Genomic DNA, 20497 nt, shown 5'->3' on the forward strand with positions numbered 1-20497 from the left:
CTGAGGACCTCACTCGGATGGTACATGACGTTTACTGCATCTTTGAAGTATTAGTGATAAAACATATTTAGTCATATTTCACTTGTTTCTCCCCCAATTTTCCTATTTACCCACTGGAGAAACATAAGAAAAGATGATATTACTTCCACATCAGAAATTGCAGAGAAAAAGGAAAGCAAGACAAGAGGAAGAAAAAAAGGAAGGAAGGAGGAAGGAAGGAAGGAAGAAAAGAAGGAAGGAAAGAGAAAAAGGAAGGAAGTTTGGAGAAACATTGAGAAAAGCTCATTTTGAAATATTTCAGCTTCAATAATAATGTATTTGAAACAAAACTGGGATAAAGGTATAGTGAATAAAATAACATAATAATAATAAGGGAGTGAAAAGAAAAGCATGACTCCCCAGAGAGAGAATTATTTATGCCATTTGTATTACTCTTTTTTCACTATAAACTTATCATTTTTTTTTGAAGCAAAAGTGAAGAGCTATGCTTAATTATGGCTCAAGAATTCTTATTCTTCCTATCAACCTTGCTCCTCCTCCTTCTCAATAGCACCACTAAATGCACTCCTAGTCACCTTTGATTTCTATCCCGTAGTATTTCTTTGATTTCTGTCCCAGTAAGCCAAGTTCTAGAGCCCCTTCCAACAACATTCTTCATGCCTCTGCAATTGCAGGAGAGATAAGATAATGTAAACTCCTCGTGGGCAGGGTTCAGGTCCTGTTTTTCTTTGTCATCCACAGTATCATTTTACAGAGAGGTGCTTATTAACCAGTGTGCTTTCTTTTATCAGGCAGTAAGAACAATGCATTTCAATACATGTCTTATTTACTATGGTTTCCAGAAATCTCAGAGCTACTGCCCAGCTGAAGCAATTCAACTTAGTCTAGATTTTTGATGTTTTTGATATATTTATTGCTATTATCCCACCTTCACCATTATATCACTCTTCTTCTTCAGGCTTATGACAATGATGTTACTGGAAATATATCTTTCTGATAAGTTATTTTCAAGCTTTTCTGGAAGAATGTAGTTGCATAACTAGAGAGAGAGCAAGGGAAAGAAATAATTCTGTTCTGAATTTCTTATTTGCAGATTATTAAGCTATCTTAGTGTTTTTTTTCATTTTTACATGTTAATAATGTATCGCAGGCATTCCAGTAATGCAAACTGGGAGCTTCAGTTTTAATAGGCTTCCAATGATACTCAGAAGTAAACGAAGGGCTCCTGAGACTACTCTTAAAACATAAACATAAGAGTAAAGACTACTTGGAACTCCTTAGACGTGTTTTCCTTATGATTAAAAGGACATAGTGTTGTATGAAGATGTACTGTTTTCTCACCACATCCCTGCAGGGTACAACGGATGAACTTTGGATTCAGTGCTTGCTTTGAGGTCTGGGAATTTATCGATACTTCAGCTTCTGTTTGTCCACGCTGAAGTGCCATGGTCAGCACTAGGTTTTTTGCTTAGTTGTTGTGAAAAAAATTTCCATCTTAACTTGTCTTTTTCCAGATATTTTGGTGGGAGAGGGGAGAGTCAGGGAAAGAGGTATTGCTTACAAATCGAGTATGGTTTCTGCAGTGAGTAAAGGTATTAATTTATTGGAAAACTGAGGATAATTCACTACAAAATCCTTTATCTGCTTAAATTTGGGTACATAGAGGACATTTAGAAAAACACCCTGGGAAAATCTGTAGAGCTAATGTAAGTAACATGTTTTACAAAGCTCATATATTTAATACCACTCACTACTTCGTAAACAGAAAATGAGCGATTCTGAGAGTAATATAGTAGAATTTTGAGAAGCCCAGTCCTTTTCTTTTTTTTTTTTTTTTTTAGTTCATTACTTGGACTAGCCTTCTTTTGTATGACTGCTAACATCATTACTGAGGTTGGAGATGTGGAAGCAAGACATCAAAGTCTCTTGACCTTTTAGAAACTGAATTATCAGTAACATAAGAAAATGCTTAGTAAACAGCTAAATCTGTTGTTGAATAGGACAGTATCCCCATAGAGCAGAGGTTTTCAAAGAGTTGTTGGCAGACTAGCAGCACCAACTCTACCTGAGAACTTGTTAGAAATCTAAATTCCCAGGTCCCACCCCAGAACTGCTGAATCAGAAACTGTTGGGGTAGGCCTGAAGGTCTGTGTTTTAAGAAGCCCTTCTGGTGATTCTGATGAACACTGACGTTTGAAAATCATTGGTTTAGAGAAAACTGTGTCAGTCCAGGGAAGTATAAATTAAGGAGCATATTTCTCAATTTTAGAATTCTCAGCAATCTGTCCCTCAGTGCTTCTTCCTTCTTTTTTCCCACATTCTTTTTTCAAATAGCCTGATTCTTGAGTTACTGTTTATGTTCAGATATGGTAAAAAGAAAGTGGTGTCTCTTCTGGAAGATTATATACATATATAATCTTTGAGAAGCTTGCTATGTTTCTCCCCCTCCATGGAGTACCACAATGCTTATTAGCTAATAAGGCTTAATTAGAGATAAGGCTTTGAAACATACTGCACAAGACAGTAGTTTAAATGTTTAACCCAATATTTCTAAAAATCCTTTAACCACAGAACCCTATTTTGGGGAAGCACATAAAACTTCTTATGGAACACTACATCACAGGTGGTTGGGCAAGAATAACATCACTGTCTAAATGTATGAAACCAAAAATAAAAAATTTATTTTTTTATTATAACCCTTGGAAATATTAGTGACATTTTTAATACCCCAAGAGCACTATTGAAGGTATCTCTAGCTGCTACATGTGACCTTTCAAAATTTTATATGCAGCATAAAAGGGTGTATGTAGATATAATATGTATTATATATGTATTAGTTATCATGTGTACTATATATTTATTAGTTTTTAACAATAAAAATATGTTTATTTACATATATATTACATATTCAAACATATTTCACATTTACATGAGTCAATCTTGGCTTCTAAGATTTTTCATATTGAGATAAAAATGAAAAATGAAAAATTAGTTTAAAAACATAAAGTTTTATCATGAGATTCAATTTTAATATTTTACCAATTTAAATAATATTCAAAATCCTTTTGCTAAAATTAATTACTTGTTAGCATTTTAAGAACAATTAACATCTTCTCTTATTGTCTATCATTTGTTTTGCTTTATCCTCCTAACTTACCAGGAAAAAGTTACTTGCCTGATTTCTTTTTATCATTTTAATACATGTTATAAATAAAATATAAAATCAGTTTGGCACAGTAAAAATTTTAAAATATACCAACTGAAAAGTGTAATGCTCCAAAACTTACTTTAAATATTGAATATCTATTCATTGTGATTCTAAAGTGAGTTTTCATTATGAGAGACCTTAAAGTAAGAAGCTTGTGATGGTAGAAATGTGTCTGTTGATTAGATAAATGTGTCTCCCTAAGTAAGCACTGGCTTATTACCAGTTGAAAAGGGAGCAATAATTCTTTTATCTTTTCAGTTATTTGCAAGGATAAGATTAAAGTCTGAATCGGCTTCTTTATCCTCTGTTCTTTCACCTATCAGACCACTGGGCTGTGGGAGCAGTAACTGTTTAACAATATTCAGTTCTAAGGAGAGAAGTGTCCTTGGCTCTTTAACATTGCATATAAATTCCCTCTCTAGGCCCATGAGAATTTATAGCACTCACAATATCAAGAATTACTCATACAATAATTCATTATTTTTGTGGAGAGGTCGTCGTCGTCGTCGGCAGCCGTCCGTCTCGAGAAACGATGGTGTAGCTTCTTAAGAGTCTATCTGCACCGCCGAGAATGGCTGTGCAGTCCGACTCGGGAGTGACATGGTATCTGTCTCCTCCCGTGTTGAATCGACATCTTGCGATGACGCTGAAGCTACAGAGCCTTGGCAGGGTAATATGGAGGGTCTGCTGTTGCCCATGCAGCAGACCCCCCCTCTCTTCGCAGCTGAAGGGTGGTCCAAGGGAAAGACGGAGTCGATACAGCTTGGCTTCAGGTGCGCTGCAGGAGTTGCCGGTGTTGACTACAACATCAAACTGCCTTAGGGACTCCGGCTCCGGATTTTCTGTCGGGGTTTACTCCCTTAGCCTTTCCCCTGAAGAGGTATGCCACAAGGCAGCGGAGGTTTTTTGGAATCAGAGTTTTCCTTTCTGATGTGGAGAGGTAAAGTGGTAAAATACAGGTTGTAGTCTGTCATATTTTAATAATTCAAAGTAACAATTTTAGTTCTATTTAAAGATCTAATAAAGAGAAGTAAATATAATGTTTTTTACATTTTGTACTAATATTATTTTCAAAACATACTAAATTTCACTTTTTCATTTTATTCATTCAGAGAATCTCTGAGGTGTATAGGGGCAGAAATTATTCCCAGAAAAGCTGATTAACAGAATTGGAAAGTGATTTAGCCATGATCTAAAGGTAATCGGAATCCAGGGCACTTAAATCCCAGTTTAGCACTCTCTCTAATACTAACTTCATATTAAAATTTAGACTTATCCTGCTTTCTCTAGGAACAAATGCATGAAAAGTCAAAGTATGAATAGTGTGTGACGTGATTCCAAACACTTGATTCATTTCAACTCAGGATTTGTTGTTATTGTTATTTTCTCTATCATATTGTCTTTAAAAGTATAAGTACACCTGCGAGCCAAGTGTCGCTGGTTTGATTCCCAGTCAAAGCACGTTACTAGCTTGCATGTCAGGTCCCCAGTTGGGGGCGCGAGTGAGAGGCAACCACGCAGTGATGTTTCTCTCTCTCTCTTTCTCCTTTCCCCTCTCTCTAAATATAAAATAAGTAAACAAATAAATTATTAAAAAATATTTTTAAAAAAGTATAAGTACAATTTTGGGTTCTGCATGCTCAATTTTCCAATCACTTATTATAAGATCTAGGTTCCCTACTATCATCAACAAATATCTATAACACTTTGTTTTTAGAAAGCTGTAGAAAAACACTTAAATAAGTTATATTTAATAGAATGAATGTGTTTCTATTATTGAAATGTTTACCTGATGTATCAACATACTGATTTGTACTTGAAGTTCTTAGGATTATTTACTTAACCAAAAATAAATTGGTAATATAAAAAAGAAAATAAACATAACTCTTGTTTATAGCCTATATTTGAAGCACTGAAAAAAATCAAACACTAGTTCCCAGTCCCACAAATCATCACACTACTTTTGCACCATCCCAAAGTATATACATTTTCCAGTCATTTAAATCAGATCTCCACTATTATTGAGCTTTTGGTTGTGTAGTCTTTTGTGAAGAGGACTGTGTAGTACAAGTGAATTCTCATTTGCCTGCGCTCCTAGTGGAATGAAATGCTTCAGAAGAACATGTTGTACTGCTTTGTGATAAAGGTTGATGTTTTGTCATTGGAAATTTTCTCTGCTTTGTGATACTGTTGAAGATACAGCACTCAGACATTTGTGGTCTGAGTAAACCTGCTTCTAAATGGCACTGCTTTGTTTTGAAAAGATTCTTCTTTTTGCGTGGTAATGACAGTCACAAAATGCACACAACCAACTCTTTCACTGAACCCCACTTCCACCCATTCTCTCTGTCCATTGGGTTTTGCTGGACTGTTCTTTGTCAGGGCATGGTTGTTTGTGTTTAAACTCTCATAGCCCAACTTCTGATAATATGACACTGCTTCTCCCAAACCAACTGGCAAAATTCTATTGTACAAACATTTAATAAAAAGTTGAGCTAATTGTTCTGCTTCAGTGAGGATGAAAGACTTAATGCATATAAAGCACTTTGAACAGTGCCCAGCACATGGTAAATACACAATAAAGTTAGCTGTGATTATTCAGGTGGACATGCTGTAAAAAAAAAAAAAAAAAAAAAAAAAAAAAAAAGGGACATTCAATTACCTTGCCTTATTCTTTTCCAAGTTGCCCAAGATCCCTAGATACTTAACAAAACATCTTATCCTTCATAAATTTTAAAGTTTCTGGATGTACCTAATAGCTAATTGATATACAATATTTGTTATAATCTTAGAGAGGAGATAGTGGCCCAGACAGTAAAATTATTTGAACTGGTTCATTTCTCAGTTTAGCTAATTTCAAGGTATTGTGGGGTAGTAGTTGGTTAGGAATGTGAGCTCCAAGCCCAAATCACCTCAGTTCCAATCCCAGCTCTGCTACATTAGATCTGTCATCTCGCATGTGTTTCTTTAACTCTCTGTGCCTCAGTTACTTAGTAAAACTCCGGCCTCTTAGATTTGTTTATTGTGAAGATTAAATAAGGTAATGCAAATAAAGCACTTCAAACAGTGTCTAGCACATGATAAATACATAATAAAATCAGTTGTTATTAGTTAGGTGAATGTGGTGTGGGAAAAAAAAATGCAAACCAGATTGGAGAGTTCTATGAATCCCTTAAAGTGGTTCTGTCATCATGACCATTTTCAAGATATTAATGGAAAATATAGTTTTATGGAAACATCTACCTGGTCTCTAAATATGTGTCAGCAATTGTCACATGCCAAGTAACATGAGCTAAAACTATATATACAATTATTCTCCAGCACACTGATAAATGGTCAGAATTAGTTCACTTCTAAAGGGTTATTTGCCCTCATATACTAGAGTCTAGTATATAAAATCAATGTAAAACATGAAACAAAATAAAACCAATTAAATGTTCCAATTATATTTAGTACAAAAAATAAGTTCCAAACTTTGGCACAATGATGGTTTACACTACCTAGTTTATTTCACTGTATCAATTTATAAAATATGTTTTTCTATAATTAAATTTTATTTGCCTCATATAAGAGACACATAAAATAGAGTCTTTATTTTTCAGAAAGACATGTGTTCTGAAGCTTTCTAATTTTGTTCTAATTTTCAGGCAAGTCACAATTAAGCTAGAGTAGGTCCGTTTTATTTTTTCTTCACTAAAATAAGGAGTTGACTAATTAAAGGGCACAGATTAGACTATCACGATGACCCTTGAAACCTTTTTGTGGTTAATATAGAGTATATGTTTTTAAAGAACACTACATCCTTACAAGTGCACTATTCTACCAATAACTCTTGTTCCAGTTGTTGAAACTGACTTGAGGAGTTCAATGAACAGATTTTAAAATTACTAATTAACTTTTTCTGTTCTTTGCTTTGCTTTATTTTTCCTTGTTTTAGATTTGGAGATAGACATTCTTTGGTAGAGGTCATATTTCAAATTCTTCTCTGTAAGAATATGAGACTTTATGGTTGAGGGATGGATTTATTTTAAAACATAAACCTCCACTTATCATTTTATCTTCTTTAAACTAACCCCATTTCTAGTCACATTGTTTGTGGACAGCCTTGTTTAGTTCTTTAAATACCAAGAACAGTTTCATCATCATCAAATATTAACTTCTCACTGAAAGCAGGTGATCTTAACAAGGTTACTATATTTACTAAGTTAGACTGAGAAGGGATCATTTTAAAATATATATATTTTAAAAAGTAATCTTAGTAATTTTATCTAGAACTTTGTCAATTCTGTTCAAATCTCAAACATTCTGAATGAAACTTTATATACTTGGTAGATATTCAGGGTAGGCAGAATAGGTCTTTATTTTTAAAAGAAAAATAATTTATATCAATAAATTGTATTCTTTTATCCCTGCAGAACAAAACAAACATTAAGTTCACCTAATTTTCAGATTATTTTTAGAAGAAACAACAAGTTAGCACAAACATTTCAATAAGACTTTTTTGGTAATAATGATATATTATCATTAACAAAATGTAGATGTAGTCTGTGCCTCAAAATATTTTAATGGCAGTCCATGTCACCAAGTAAAACTGTTAGCTTGGAAACCGCATATCTGGTGTTAATCTGGTAGTTGGATATGACTATGAGGAAAATGATTTTTTTTAAGTGGATACATTTGGCTCTATTTGGGGATTGAAACATGATTTCGCACTTATGAGTTTAGCTAGGTCCTGTGAACAGCCATTTTGATGTCACACTTTTAATTTTCTTTATCTGAAAGAAGATATATGTTTAGCAAAAGAGGGACTGATTTTCATCTTGGAACCTCTAATTTCAAAATGAAGAGATAAATCAATAACTATATCTACTCTTTATATAACCTCTAGGTGGAGGATATATGTCTGGCTATAGAGCTGTAATTATTTAATTTACTCTTAACAGCATACTGAGCCCTGCAAAGATAAATTATTTATATCTGAAAAATAATCAGTACCTTTCTCACCTTATACTGCCCTTATAAGTTTGCAAGATATTTGTCTAAATTTAGTTCTCCTTTTTAACTTTCTTTTTATTGAAAGAGAGGAAATTTAATTTTTCCAAGTGGAAAACCCAAGGTTTAAGTTAGTGCAAAGCTAAGACCCTTAGGAATTCAGGGAATTGCCAAATACCTTCTTACTGCCCAAGTTTTAATGCAGTTAAAACTCACTTGAGATCCTTAAGTCATGGGAAACCTAAGGTAACTGGCATGGATTCAAGGGACAGAAGTCATAGTGTAGGAAATCCAGTTTGACAGAGAAGACTCAAAATTGTAACTTCAGAAGTTGCTTGACAAGCATTCAAATAAAAAAAGAAAGCCCCAGCAGTCATTTGGAAGTATCTGACAGAACTTAAAGCTTTGGCAAGGGTTGTTGGGAAGATGATTGTGGAGTCTTTCTTTTTAGCAGTCTTGGGAAAAAAAATCATCATCTTGTTAGCTTTGGGGAAATCAAGTAAGCAGATCTTCAAATAACATCGTTTTGTTATAAAGTTGATGAGGGGGAAAAATTGATTCCTGGGTGGGGCCACTATCTCTGTGGTGTTTGCATATTCTTCCCATGTCTACGTGGATTTTCTCCAATAGTCTGGTTTCCTCCCACATCCTGAAGATGTGCATGTGAGGTGAATTGGTGTGTCTATGTTGTCCCAGTCTGAGTGAGTGTGGGGTGTGAGTGCCCCTATATCGAAGGGTGTCCTGTACGGGGACGGTTGCCTTGTACACTGAGCTGCTGGGAGCAGATCTGGCCATCCCAGACCCTGGAAAATAATTCCCTTACTTGTTTGTTTGTTTGCTTTTCATCTTTTTTACAGATATGTATAGCTCCCATTTATTTCCGTGTTTAATATTAGAAGTGTTTTGAGGGTTCTTTTTTTTTTTTTAAGTATGGTGATGTTTTTGTGACCAGAAATATGCCACAGGAACTTAACTCTTGTTTATATCAGTTAGTCTCTGGTAAAATTGGATTCCCTATACATCATTTTATTTAAAGTCTCATTCTCCAAGAACCTATCAGCAATGTTAAGTGAGGACTTAACTGTATAAGCAAAAAATTAAATGTCATTTCAATGGAAGATCCAGTTCTTTGGATTTTACTGTATTTTCATATTTATGAGAGAAATAGAAATGAAAAGTGTGAAGGAAAACTAACGATTCATAAAATGCTACAGGGCTCAGTTTCAACTTTAGTAGGAGGGAGTTGAATTAAATCAGTATTTTCATGAGGCTACTCTAATGAGATATGTCAAAATGTATTTTATGAAAAAAAGAGGGGTGGTTTCTGTGATTAAACTATGTTGGGAAATGCTGAGTTAATAAAAGTAAGCAGGGTTTGTTTGTTTTTTCCACTGAAGGACATATAAGAGAGAACTTTTACTATGCACTGGTGTGTTATCAGTCTGCAAGAGAGGACTATATTTTGCCATTTCTTGCAAGTATTTAACCAGGAAACTCAGTTTTTGAGGCTTCTTGGGAATAGTGTGTAGTACACATTCTGGCAAATTCTGGACTAAATGATCTCTGTGATTTAATATGTTTATTATCATAAAAATTTCCTTAATGTAGTACAATTTCATTCTTTCTGATTGTACTAATTTTTAATATTTGATAAGTTCAAAGAAGTCTGCATTCTTAATGAATAAAAAATAATTTCAGGATTCTGTCTACAAACTGATTCTTAAATGTTCAGAATTGCCACTTTTGTGATATATATATATTCTGTAAAGTGGAGCTATTATGGCTTGGCATTTTTCCTGAATATATTACTTTCTCCATTAGAATTAACCATGACCCTCTACTTATCCCTGTCTTTTAATATGCATAATCAAAGGTTGAGTTAAAAAGAAATATATGCAAATGATGGCTATTTGTGCCATTTTTGCATGTTTTGAATACATATCTGTGTAGATTTTACGTGTCCATAGAGAAACATGATGCTTAAGCAGTCATTTTCCTGGACTTCAGTATATGACTGTTGCTTGAATTTGAGTCTTCCACAGAGAAACTGGGAAAAAAAGTTAATTTGCCCTCCTCACCCTTCCACACACATATAAAAACCTTAAAAACATAGAAGACTCATCTTCCAGTAATAATTCACGTGTTCAAAAATTTTGTAAAAATGTAGTCAGTAATTAGACGTGGTGGTCACTCACCACGCCTGTCTTCACCCTAACCTAAAGGAGGAGTTCTGGCAGGCATCAAAGTCATTTGAATATACACTTGCATCACTCTGGGTGGGAAAGTTGAGTGGCTGAAAGGGTTGGGAGCCGTGTGAAGCTTTTTGTGGGAGGAGCCATGGGCTAGAAAACTGCTTTCCCCAACAGTCAACTTCCTTAAATTCCTTGTAGCTGATCAGGTAAGCTGGAACTGAACGTGCCTTCTGGTTTGCTCTGGGCAACTAGCTGAAGGCCAAATAGAAACTGGGCTGATTCCATGGAGAGGGCTGCATATAACTTTAAGGTAAAAGGGATAAGTTGAATTCTGGAGAATTTGACTCAACTAACCAACGTAGAAGAATAAATAGGGAGAAAGTTGACAGATAATATATTGTATTGAGCATACTTATACTAAAAAGTTATTCATTGTTTATCTGAATTTCAAATTTGATTGGGAGTCCTGTATTTTCTTTTAATAAATTTGGCAACTCTAGATAGGATTCTAGGGAGAAGCTCTAGCTGGGAAGAAAGTGTGCAAGTAGCTGGTGTCCTGTTTGTCCTTGTTCTAAATTGCTTTGGTAGGTGACTGGATGGGGTGTCTAGAAAAGGGAAGTGAGGAAACCCTAAGAGCAGGAGACTTAACTGACTATGGGCCAAAAGACATACCCTTTTATTCTGTTTCATAAAAAATTATATGTAGTAAGTAGATTTTGAAATTGCATGATTTTATATGTATTTTATTTCTGGGAATAACGAATTGAATGCCATTATTTTTTCTTTCCTTTTTTATATATTTTAACGAGATTTTATGTTCGCTGACATCATCTACTTTAAAGCCAACTTCCATGAACAGTTACCATCAGAAATGCCTCTGACTTTTGATAACTTTGTACCAGTGTACTTCAGCTGTTTCTGGGTTTTAATTTGATTTCTGGCTGTTTCATAAACAGAAATGATGCATTCTTGAGGAGCTTATTATTGAACAAATATTCAGTTAATATTTTTATAAAGCGATTGAATGTATTTGATTAAATCGGGGGCAGGAAACATATTTGGGGTGTTGGTGAGGCAGGCTTAGTTTCACTATAAAAAGGAACTATAATTGTTTGTTATTAGCCCTTCAAAATTTTTCAAGTAAAAAATTTAAGCTCATGATTATTTTTTTAAATGTTTAATGTGAATGCAGCTGAACGTGTGCCTTTAAGTACAAGGGAACATTTTTCTTGTAAGAAGTCAGTATATGCAGTAGAGATTCACAAGAAGGCCCCACCTACATGATTATCCCAAAGCCAGTTATTCCACCTTTGTCCAAGTAGCTTCTGGGAATTTGACTTGCAGCTTGTTCAGAGAAATGTGGAGTGGGGGTTGAGCAGTTTGAAAAAGCAGTTTATTCTAAGCCAACCCCGGAAATGGCAGTGTTCGCCTTGGGCAAGCTTAGATGCTCTTTCAATATAATCTGATGCAGGTTCCTTTATTCAGCTCTGTGGGGCCGCATATCCTGGGTGTTCTTGTGACCACAGACCCTTGGAATTAAACTAGTTAGTTTCTGTGTACCTTATGGATTCCTGAGACTTCTGGTTCAGTTATACTGAATTAACAGAATTTTTCAGACATATGGTCACATATACCTTTGAGTATATATTCATCGCAAAAGACAAAAACAGAAAAGATACAAATTCGTTATTTTCTGGGCCGGAATAGAATAAGAGTTCATTTGGAACAGACAGCAGGAACAACCTCAGTCATGTGTTGGTTATGATTCTCTTCTTGGAGGAAGATAAAAGAACTTATCCAAAAAAAAAATAGCAAGAGAAAGAATTAGGCTTGTAAGGCAAACTTATTGTTAAGCCCTGTACAATTATTTTCACAAAGTTTGTTCATTCATTCAGCAAACTTTTATGGAGTGGCCATTATTAACCAGGCATGGAAACATTCCTGGAGATTCAAAGATGAGGAAGATATAGCCCTGCCTTTAGATAAGCTCAAAGTCTAATGGGTAGATAGGCATGCAAACAATTTATCCCAGTGTACACAGTGATAAGTTCAACCATAAAACTGAGTACAAGGTGCAGCTGGAGGCACAAAAGAGGGAGAGATAAATGGGAGTGGGGGTGGGGAGATGGGCTCAGAAAAATTTTTAAACAGAGGAAGAGTCATTTGAACTGAAAATCTATATTGGGTAGTGAGAATCTGAAAGCTTGGCTTCTGTCCTTACTGTGCTGCTTGTTAATTAGGACAAGCCACCTCATTTCTTTCTCTGTAAGATAAAGGTGCACAAGATGTTCCTTAAAATCTGTTTCAGCCCTAAATGTTACAATTCTGGTAAACAAGTTATCTTAGTGGGCTATTTCAGAACAATAGTGTGACTGTTAAGCCTATTTCTCCATTCAACTTTTGAAGGTCACAATTTGAAAGTTTTCTTGAGACAAATAGGCAAGAAAATTATTCTGCCCTCCTCCAAGCTTCGTACCTATTTGAACTTAGTGCTGGTTTGCACCAAAGTCATTTCCCTGTTATATGTTTATCAATATGACTACAGTTGGGGTATGTGTACTTATCTGGCCTGCTTGATGAGGTCTACATTCAGCCTCATTAATTTTGCCTTCAATATATTAGGAAATGGTTTATTATAGATTTTTTTTAAAGTTCTTGTCTGCCCTGGCTGGTGTGGCTCAGTGGGTTGACCGCTGGACTGCAAAACAAAGGGGGGCTGGTCCGATTCCCAGTCAGGGCACATACCTGGGTTGTGAGCCAGGTCCCCAGTTGGGGACGCGCAAGAGGTAACCACACATTGATGTTTCTCTCCCTCTCTTTTGCCTTCCCTTCCTTTCTCTCTAAAAATAAATAAATAAAATCTTTTTTTTTTAGAGTTTAAAATTTTTTTTCTTGCCTTGGCTGGTGTGGCTCAGTGGATTGAGCACTGGCCTGCAAACCAAAGTTGCCAGTTTGATTCCCAGTCAGGGCACATGCTTGGGTTGCGGGCCAGTTTCTCAGTTGGGGGCGTGCGAGGGGTAGCCACACATCGATGTTTCTCTCCTTCTCTTTCTCCTTCCCTTCCCCTCTCTCAAAAAGAATTAATAAATAAAAACTTTAATAAAATTTAAAAAAATTATCCATTGTTTGGAATTTCTGAATATAAGAGACAGTCCTCATTATCGTATCGGCAGCCGTCCATCTCAAGAGACGATGGTGTAGCTTCTTAAGAGTCTATCTGCACCGCCGAGAATGGCTGTGCAGTCCGACTCGGGAGTGACACGGTATCTGTCTCCTCCCGTGTTGAATCGACATCTTGCGATGACGCTGGAGTGTCCTCTCCAGTGAAGCTGAAGCTACAGAGCCTGGGCAGGGTGATATGGAGGGTCTGCTGTTGCCCATGCAGCAGACCCCCCCTCTCTTCGCAGCTGAAGGGTCCAAGGGAAAGACGGAGTCGATACAGCTTGGCTTCAGGTGCGCCGCAGGAGTTGCCGGTGTTGACTACAACGTCAAACCGCCTTAGGGACTCCGGCTCCGGATTTTCTGTCGGGGTTTACTCCCTTAGCCTTTCCCCTGAAGAGGTATGCCGCAAGGCAGCGGAGGTTTTTTGGAGTCAGAGTTTTCCTTCTTTGATGTGCCCTGACTGGAAGATCCAACCAGCGACACTTAGCTCGCAGGCCGACGCTCAATCCACTGAGCCAAACCAGCCAGGCAGCGTCCTCATTATACAGCCTTTCTTTTTTTTGTAGGGGGGTTAAAATTGTGTTCTGTATAAATGTCTATGGCTGTGTTAGCCACTTGTCTGGGAAAGCTATCAAAGTGAGTTTGTAATGCTAAGGCAATCCTGCTTATCGGGTGTCTAATTTCTTTCTTTTCATTGTTGCTATGTAACTGTCCCAAAGTATGGGATTTGAGCAAGTGTCCTAAATGTGAGTATGCAGGAAAAGATAAAATAGTCTAAAGAAATAAAAGATCAGGAATTAGTTATTTAGACCTGGTTAGGGGGAAGGCTTTCCAAATGCTGTTGCAATTGCTGTTGCAATTCCAAATGCTGACTGAAATTCAGAAGAGAAGTCAGAGAGATAAAGATTTAAGATCTGAACAATTGCTATTATAGATGAAATTTTGCAAGAGTTTCTTTTCTCCAGGGAAATGAGATTAGAGGGGAGAGCAGAGAATTACAGAACCAAACTTTGGGGAAATAGTTAATGTTGGGGGGGAGAAGAGAAAAGCTGAAGTATAAAATAGCATGCTTGCTGTGGAAGCCACCAAGTGTCACTGCTTCCCAGAGCTGCTAATTTTGAGTCAGATAACTTCATTTATACTGGGCTAAGACTGGAGAATCTAGGGACTAAAATCTTTGTGACTATCTTTGCTTTGGTGCAGGTTGTGTAAAGTGTAAAAAGAAGCTCATGTTCTCTCTCAGGAGTCATATTTATGGGAGAAGTCCTCCATTATTGTGATTTTTAGTGCATATAAAATTTTCTTATAGCTGTTATATGTGTTGAAGTTATATAGCTATTCTTAGGCAACTTTTATGAATTTGGAAAAATTGGGTTAATAAATGTGGGAAGATTGGGTTAATACTATCCTCAATTCTTATAACTAGTAAATTATTCCTTTCCCAGAATTTGCAGACAAATGTAAAGGTAAATTGAAACTAAGATATTATTTGATTTTATAAATCATTTAATTTTATTAAGAATAAATTGATCAATGGTAGAAACAAAACGACAAACCTAACAGAAAACAATAGTTGAAGCTTTAATTTCTCAAACTATGTTTCAAGTTGTACTCAGCTTCTTGCCAGCTTGTAATAGAGCCACGTCGTCCCAGTGATCTGATATTTAAAAAAGCAGTAGAAATGCACCTGTTTTTGCATTATACATAGCTCTATAAAGTGTTGAAGGAGACAATCTCAATGAAATTATAGGAATAATTTAGTAACAGATAACTAAATATGGAGAAGTGATTGTGTAAATCGTTTAGATGTCATAAATAAGGAAAATTGACAGCATGTCTTCAAAAACACTTGAACTAACTCATATTCTCTTGGGAATTCTGGAGGCCTAGCAACTTTACTCTTGGATTAAAAAAAAAATAGTTGCCTTTTTTTTTTCCTTCACCTTTCTCTCTGATAAGCTTATGCACTATAATAAATTTTAGCATCTGTGGGGGAAAATCACTTGCAGTTGTGCTTGTCTTAAAAGAATTATGGTGAATCTACTAATCTGAATGAGAGAATCATTAGCTGCTTTATATACTGCTCATAAGTTAAACACAACAACAGATCATATTTTACAATGTGATAAATATCTGCCCAGTTTTTCTATCACATAGTAAACACCATAGTTAGTAGCCATGTCAATATTTAGGCTACATCAGTGATGCTTGATTCCACAGGACTAATGTATTATTCTGTTTGGAGGTGTTTAAACTATCAATAAGACATTCTAATAGCTGAAACTCCAAAATAAACCCTGGTCTCAGTTATCCATGTGATCTAGAGCCATTGCCTCTGGAACCTAAAGAACAACATGGCAGCCAGGTATAGAAATTTATTCCTTGGTTAACAGAATGTCAGTGGATTTCAGGATTTTTCTCACATTGTATGGATTCAAGGAAAAGAAATTTAGACCCCAAAATGTCCAGAATAATGGATCTAAAATTTAGAATATATATTTATGTGTACAGAGCATATTTATATTTTTTCTCCACCCTTCAATTATAAGAAAGTTTAACACTCTTTCCTTCATTTTTTTCTTTCTCTAATTTATTGTTTTTCTATTACAGTTGTCCCACCTTTTCCCCCATTGCTCCCCCTTCTCATTTTTCTTGATTGCTTGATACATTCTTATTATTCTTACCCATATCATATTTTTAGAAACATTAATGAAAATTTGTCTAATTCCTCACTTTTAGGGTCGGTGTGCTAGAGAGAACTGCAAGTATCTTCACCCTCCTCCACACTTAAAAACACAGCTGGAAATTAATGGACGTAACAATCTGATTCAACAAAAGACTGCCGCAGCCATGTTTGCCCAGCAGATGCAGTTTATGTTCCAAAATGCTCAAATGCCATCACTTGTAAGTCACAGCATTGACCTTGAAAAATTGCTGATGGGTGCCTTTTTTAAAAGAACATATATCTACATTGGAATCACCTTGCAGGGCCTTAGGGAAGTTAGTTACAGAAGGATTTAGGAAACAAGTTCATGTTTTAATTGACACTACAAATTTGTCTTGAGTGTGAAAGGAGGCATCAGGTGTGTTCGATTTAAAATCTGGGTTGTGTTTAAGCATGAGTTCAGTTTATAGAAGAATATGCATAAAGAAGTAGGGGCATTTTAAGATGAGGAGGAGGTTTGATTATTATTACATTATGTAAATCTGTGAATTCTAGGATTTCAAACAGTTGTTGATGGTAGTTTTATTGTTACTTTTCAATAGACTTTTTATTTAGAAGTAGTTTTAGATTTAAAGAAAAGTTGCAAAGATAGTAAAAAGAGTTCCCGTATTATCCCTCACCCATTTTCCCCCATTGTTAATATCTTATATTTCTAAGGTATTTTGTCAAAACTAAGAAGATGACACTTATACATTACTATTTTTTAAAGATTTTATTTATTTATTTTTAGAGAGAGGAGAAGGGAGGGAGAAAGAGAGGGAGAGAGACATTGATGTGTGAAAGAAACATAGATCAGTTGCTCTCATACGCCCTCAACCGGAGACTTGGCTGTCCGTAACCCAGGCATGTGCCCTGAACTGGAAATTGAACTGGCAACCTTTTGGTTTGCAGGATGACGCCCAACCCACCAAGCAACACCAGCCAGGGATACACAATACTATTAACTAAACTCCAGACTTTATTCAGACTTCATCATTCATGTATTCTTTCTTTTCTAGTGTCAAATCCAGGGTACCACTGTACATTTATTTGAATCCTGTCTCCCCTCTCTTCTCTGGCCTGTGACCACTTCTCAGTCTTTCCCTGTTTCCAACAACCTTGACAATCTTGGGGAATACTGGTCAGGTATTTGATGGTGGTTTTAACTTAACCTAGCCACAGAGTTTCCCTTTGCAGAAATGAATAAGATTATGGTGTCATTCTAGACCAGTGTCTACTACTTTTGTGGATCAGTAAGTTTAAATAGATCCTTTAAAAAGCAATTTTGTCATATTGACAATTTATCTTGTCCTGCTACCTTAAAATAGATGTTACAGTTTGATCTTTCAGGGGGCATCGAAAGCTCCCTTTTTGACTGACTTCTTTATTTTAATTTCTTTTTTTATTGTTCTATTACAGTTGTTCCAGTTTTTTCCCCTTGCTCTCCACTGTCCACCCCCCAATTCCCACAGTTAATCCCTACCCAGTTGTCCATGTTCATGGGTCATTTATACTAGAAGGTCTCAAATTTAGTTCAGTGGTGTCTCATTCGAATTCCAGTTGACCTACTTCCTTTAAAACAGGGGTCCGAAACCTCCCTCTTCCTGGTCCGTGGACACTGCTGGCATTACTGCCTGAGCTCTGCCTCCTGTCTCTCACACACCTCCCCAGCCTAAGCTCCACCTCCTGTCTTCCCCTACCACCACCTTAGTCCGTGGAAACATGTCTTCAACAAAACCATCCCTGGTGCCAAAAAGGTTGGGAACTGTTGCTTGAAACCATTAACAAGATACTAATTTGAAAAGTGATCTTTATTTGTTACCTGTTTCATCAGTGATTAATAAACACACTGAAAGCTGAAAGGTGTATATAGTATTTAGATACAATGAACATGTGGGCATTGATAACAGATTGACTATCCCATTATAAAGCTGATTCTCAGAATTCAAGGAGATTTGTGTAGATAGGATACCCCTTAACTATTACATATTTAAAGACAATGCACAAAACAGGTGGCAAGGGCATTGATAAGTGATTAAAATTTTGCCCTATGATTCTCATTTTCCAGAATGTCTAGGCAAATTTAAGTGAAATAAATAGATTTTGTATTCTATATTATTTGCCAAAAATATTTGCCTTGGAATTCAGTGCTAATTAAATTACATTATAAATTTGTTCCCAGAAGATCACCAATGAGTCCTCAGAACTCTTTGACCTATCGGATTACTTTACATTGTTGAACTTCTTCAAACTTTTTCCTGGACTTTCACACACTGAAATATTTCAGTTCCTTCTTACTTCTAAAGAGCAGAGAAGAGAAAGTCTACTAGATACTGAGACAGGTTAAACAAAGCCACAGAGAAATGAATGTGCTTGGTGAGCCCATAAAATGAGTAGATGGGGAATAAATCAAAGGAGATTTTCACCTATCCTTACTACTCTCAGACTCTAGTGGAATGTCCCAATTTCATACTGAGCACATAATGGGTGCCAAATTTTATCACACACCTGAGCCAAGCCTTTCTAATAAAGTTGGAACATCTATTTTTTCACAAGTCAAGGGACAGCATCAGGGCACCAGTCAAATGTCCTGTTTCAGGTTATCAGATCAAGGACTTCAGTAAAGTAGGGGTAAAGACAGAAGGCTGACTGTTCATTTTCTATTTAGACTCTTTCCATTCCAAGTGTCAACCCTGCACGCATTATCGAGCATGCTAGGGAACAGGGTGTGGCATTTCTAGAGTCCAATAAAAGATACATTGAGTTTTTTTGGCCTCTTGTGCCTTCTGATTTGATTCTCCATGCTTTCTGTAATAGAATGCATTTTCCTTATTTCTTCAGTGAGGGTGATTTCAGATTTCAGCCTGCAGAACATGACCGACATGACTCACAGGAATACAATTTATTTTATACCAGATCACATGATACAAGATATTACTTAGATGACCTCCCAGGGACAATTGAAAAACACTTTTCTAACTTGTGGATTATTTAACAACAGCTGTTGTGATGTGGTAAACTGATAAAAAATTGATTTCTGCAGTTGTTTTGTGTAGAAAAAAATTAATCCCACAATGGCTAATATGATCTTCTTGAGGTTCAGAAAGCTACTTTGTAGGTGTGTTGTAACTCAATTTTAAGTGACATTTACCAGTTTGATTTGAAAGAAATGTTCCTTATTATGGATCTTGATATTACTATAGAAGATATTATTTTACTTAATTTCTATGGTACTTACTCTCCCCAAACAATCCTCTATCCCTTTTTACACCCTCCATAATAATCAAATTTTCTCTAAAATAGTCAAGCTTTTGTTTAAATTTCCAGTCCTGATATAAGTATGGTTGCATATTAAGATTTATTTGATATCACTGGCTTGAACTTCAGGTTTTTCCACAAAACATACTTTGATCTGTTTCTAGGATATCAGAAGAGCACATCTGCTTTTGGAAAACTGAGTATGGTTTGCTTATTATAAGCCCTCAGATAAAGGGAATGTCAGCCTAAATGGGTTGGTAGCTAGAGAACAGATTCTGTTTAGTGTGACTGAACAATGAATAAAAGTCACACGTAGTCAATTTGAGTGGAATGCTTGCTGTAGCAGACAAGTTTGTTCACTGTATTTAACAGGCCTGAATTGACATTTGTTAGTGTAAAATTCCACCTCTGAATGCTCTCGTTAGCTTTATTGAGGAAGGTTAGCAAGTGAGACAAAGGTTGTGACTCCCTAGTATTTTTCAATTTTTTTTATGTTTATTTTTTTAATGTGTTTTATTGATTCGTCGTCGTCGGCAGCCGTCCGTCTCGAGAGACGATGGTGTAGCTTCTTAAGAGTCTATCTGCACCGCCGAGAATGGCTGTGCAGTCCGACTCGGGAGTGACACGGTATCTGTCTCCTCCCGTGTTGAATCGACATCTTGCGATGACGCTGGAGTGTCCTCTCCAGTGAAGCTACAGAGCCTGGGCAGGGTGATATGGAGGGTCTGCTGTTGCCCATGCAGCAGACCCCCCCTCTCTTCGCAGCTGAAGGGTCCAAGGGAAAGACGGAGTCAATACAGCTTGGCTTCAGGTGCGCCGCAGGAGTTGCCGGTGTTGACTACAACGTCAAACCGCCTTAGGGACTCCGGCTCCGGATTTTCTGTCAGGGTTTACTCCCTTAGCCTTTCCCCTGAAGAGGTATGCCGCAAGGCAGTGGAGGTTTTTTGTAATCAGAGTTTTCCTTCTCTGATGTGCCCTGAC

At 36.4% G+C, this 20497-nt stretch overlaps 1 protein-coding gene across 2 annotated transcripts in view; it reads left to right on the plus strand.

Moving 5' to 3' along the window:
* Window positions 1–20497, plus strand: part of MBNL3 (muscleblind like splicing regulator 3) — a 65431-nt gene that overhangs the window by 22096 nt on the left and 22838 nt on the right. For both annotated transcript variants that reach the window (XM_090263955.1, XM_090263956.1), the window contains exon 2: window positions 16294–16458. In XM_090263955.1, the coding sequence (XP_090120081.1) occupies window positions 16294–16458 (165 nt within the window). The remainder of the gene's footprint in view (window positions 1–16293; window positions 16459–20497) is intronic.

Source organism: Furipterus horrens, unplaced genomic scaffold (assembly GCF_987537825.1).
Source record: "Furipterus horrens unplaced genomic scaffold, mFurHor1.1.pri manual_scaffold_17, whole genome shotgun sequence".
Classification (NCBI taxonomy): Eukaryota; Metazoa; Chordata; class Mammalia; order Chiroptera; family Furipteridae; genus Furipterus; species Furipterus horrens.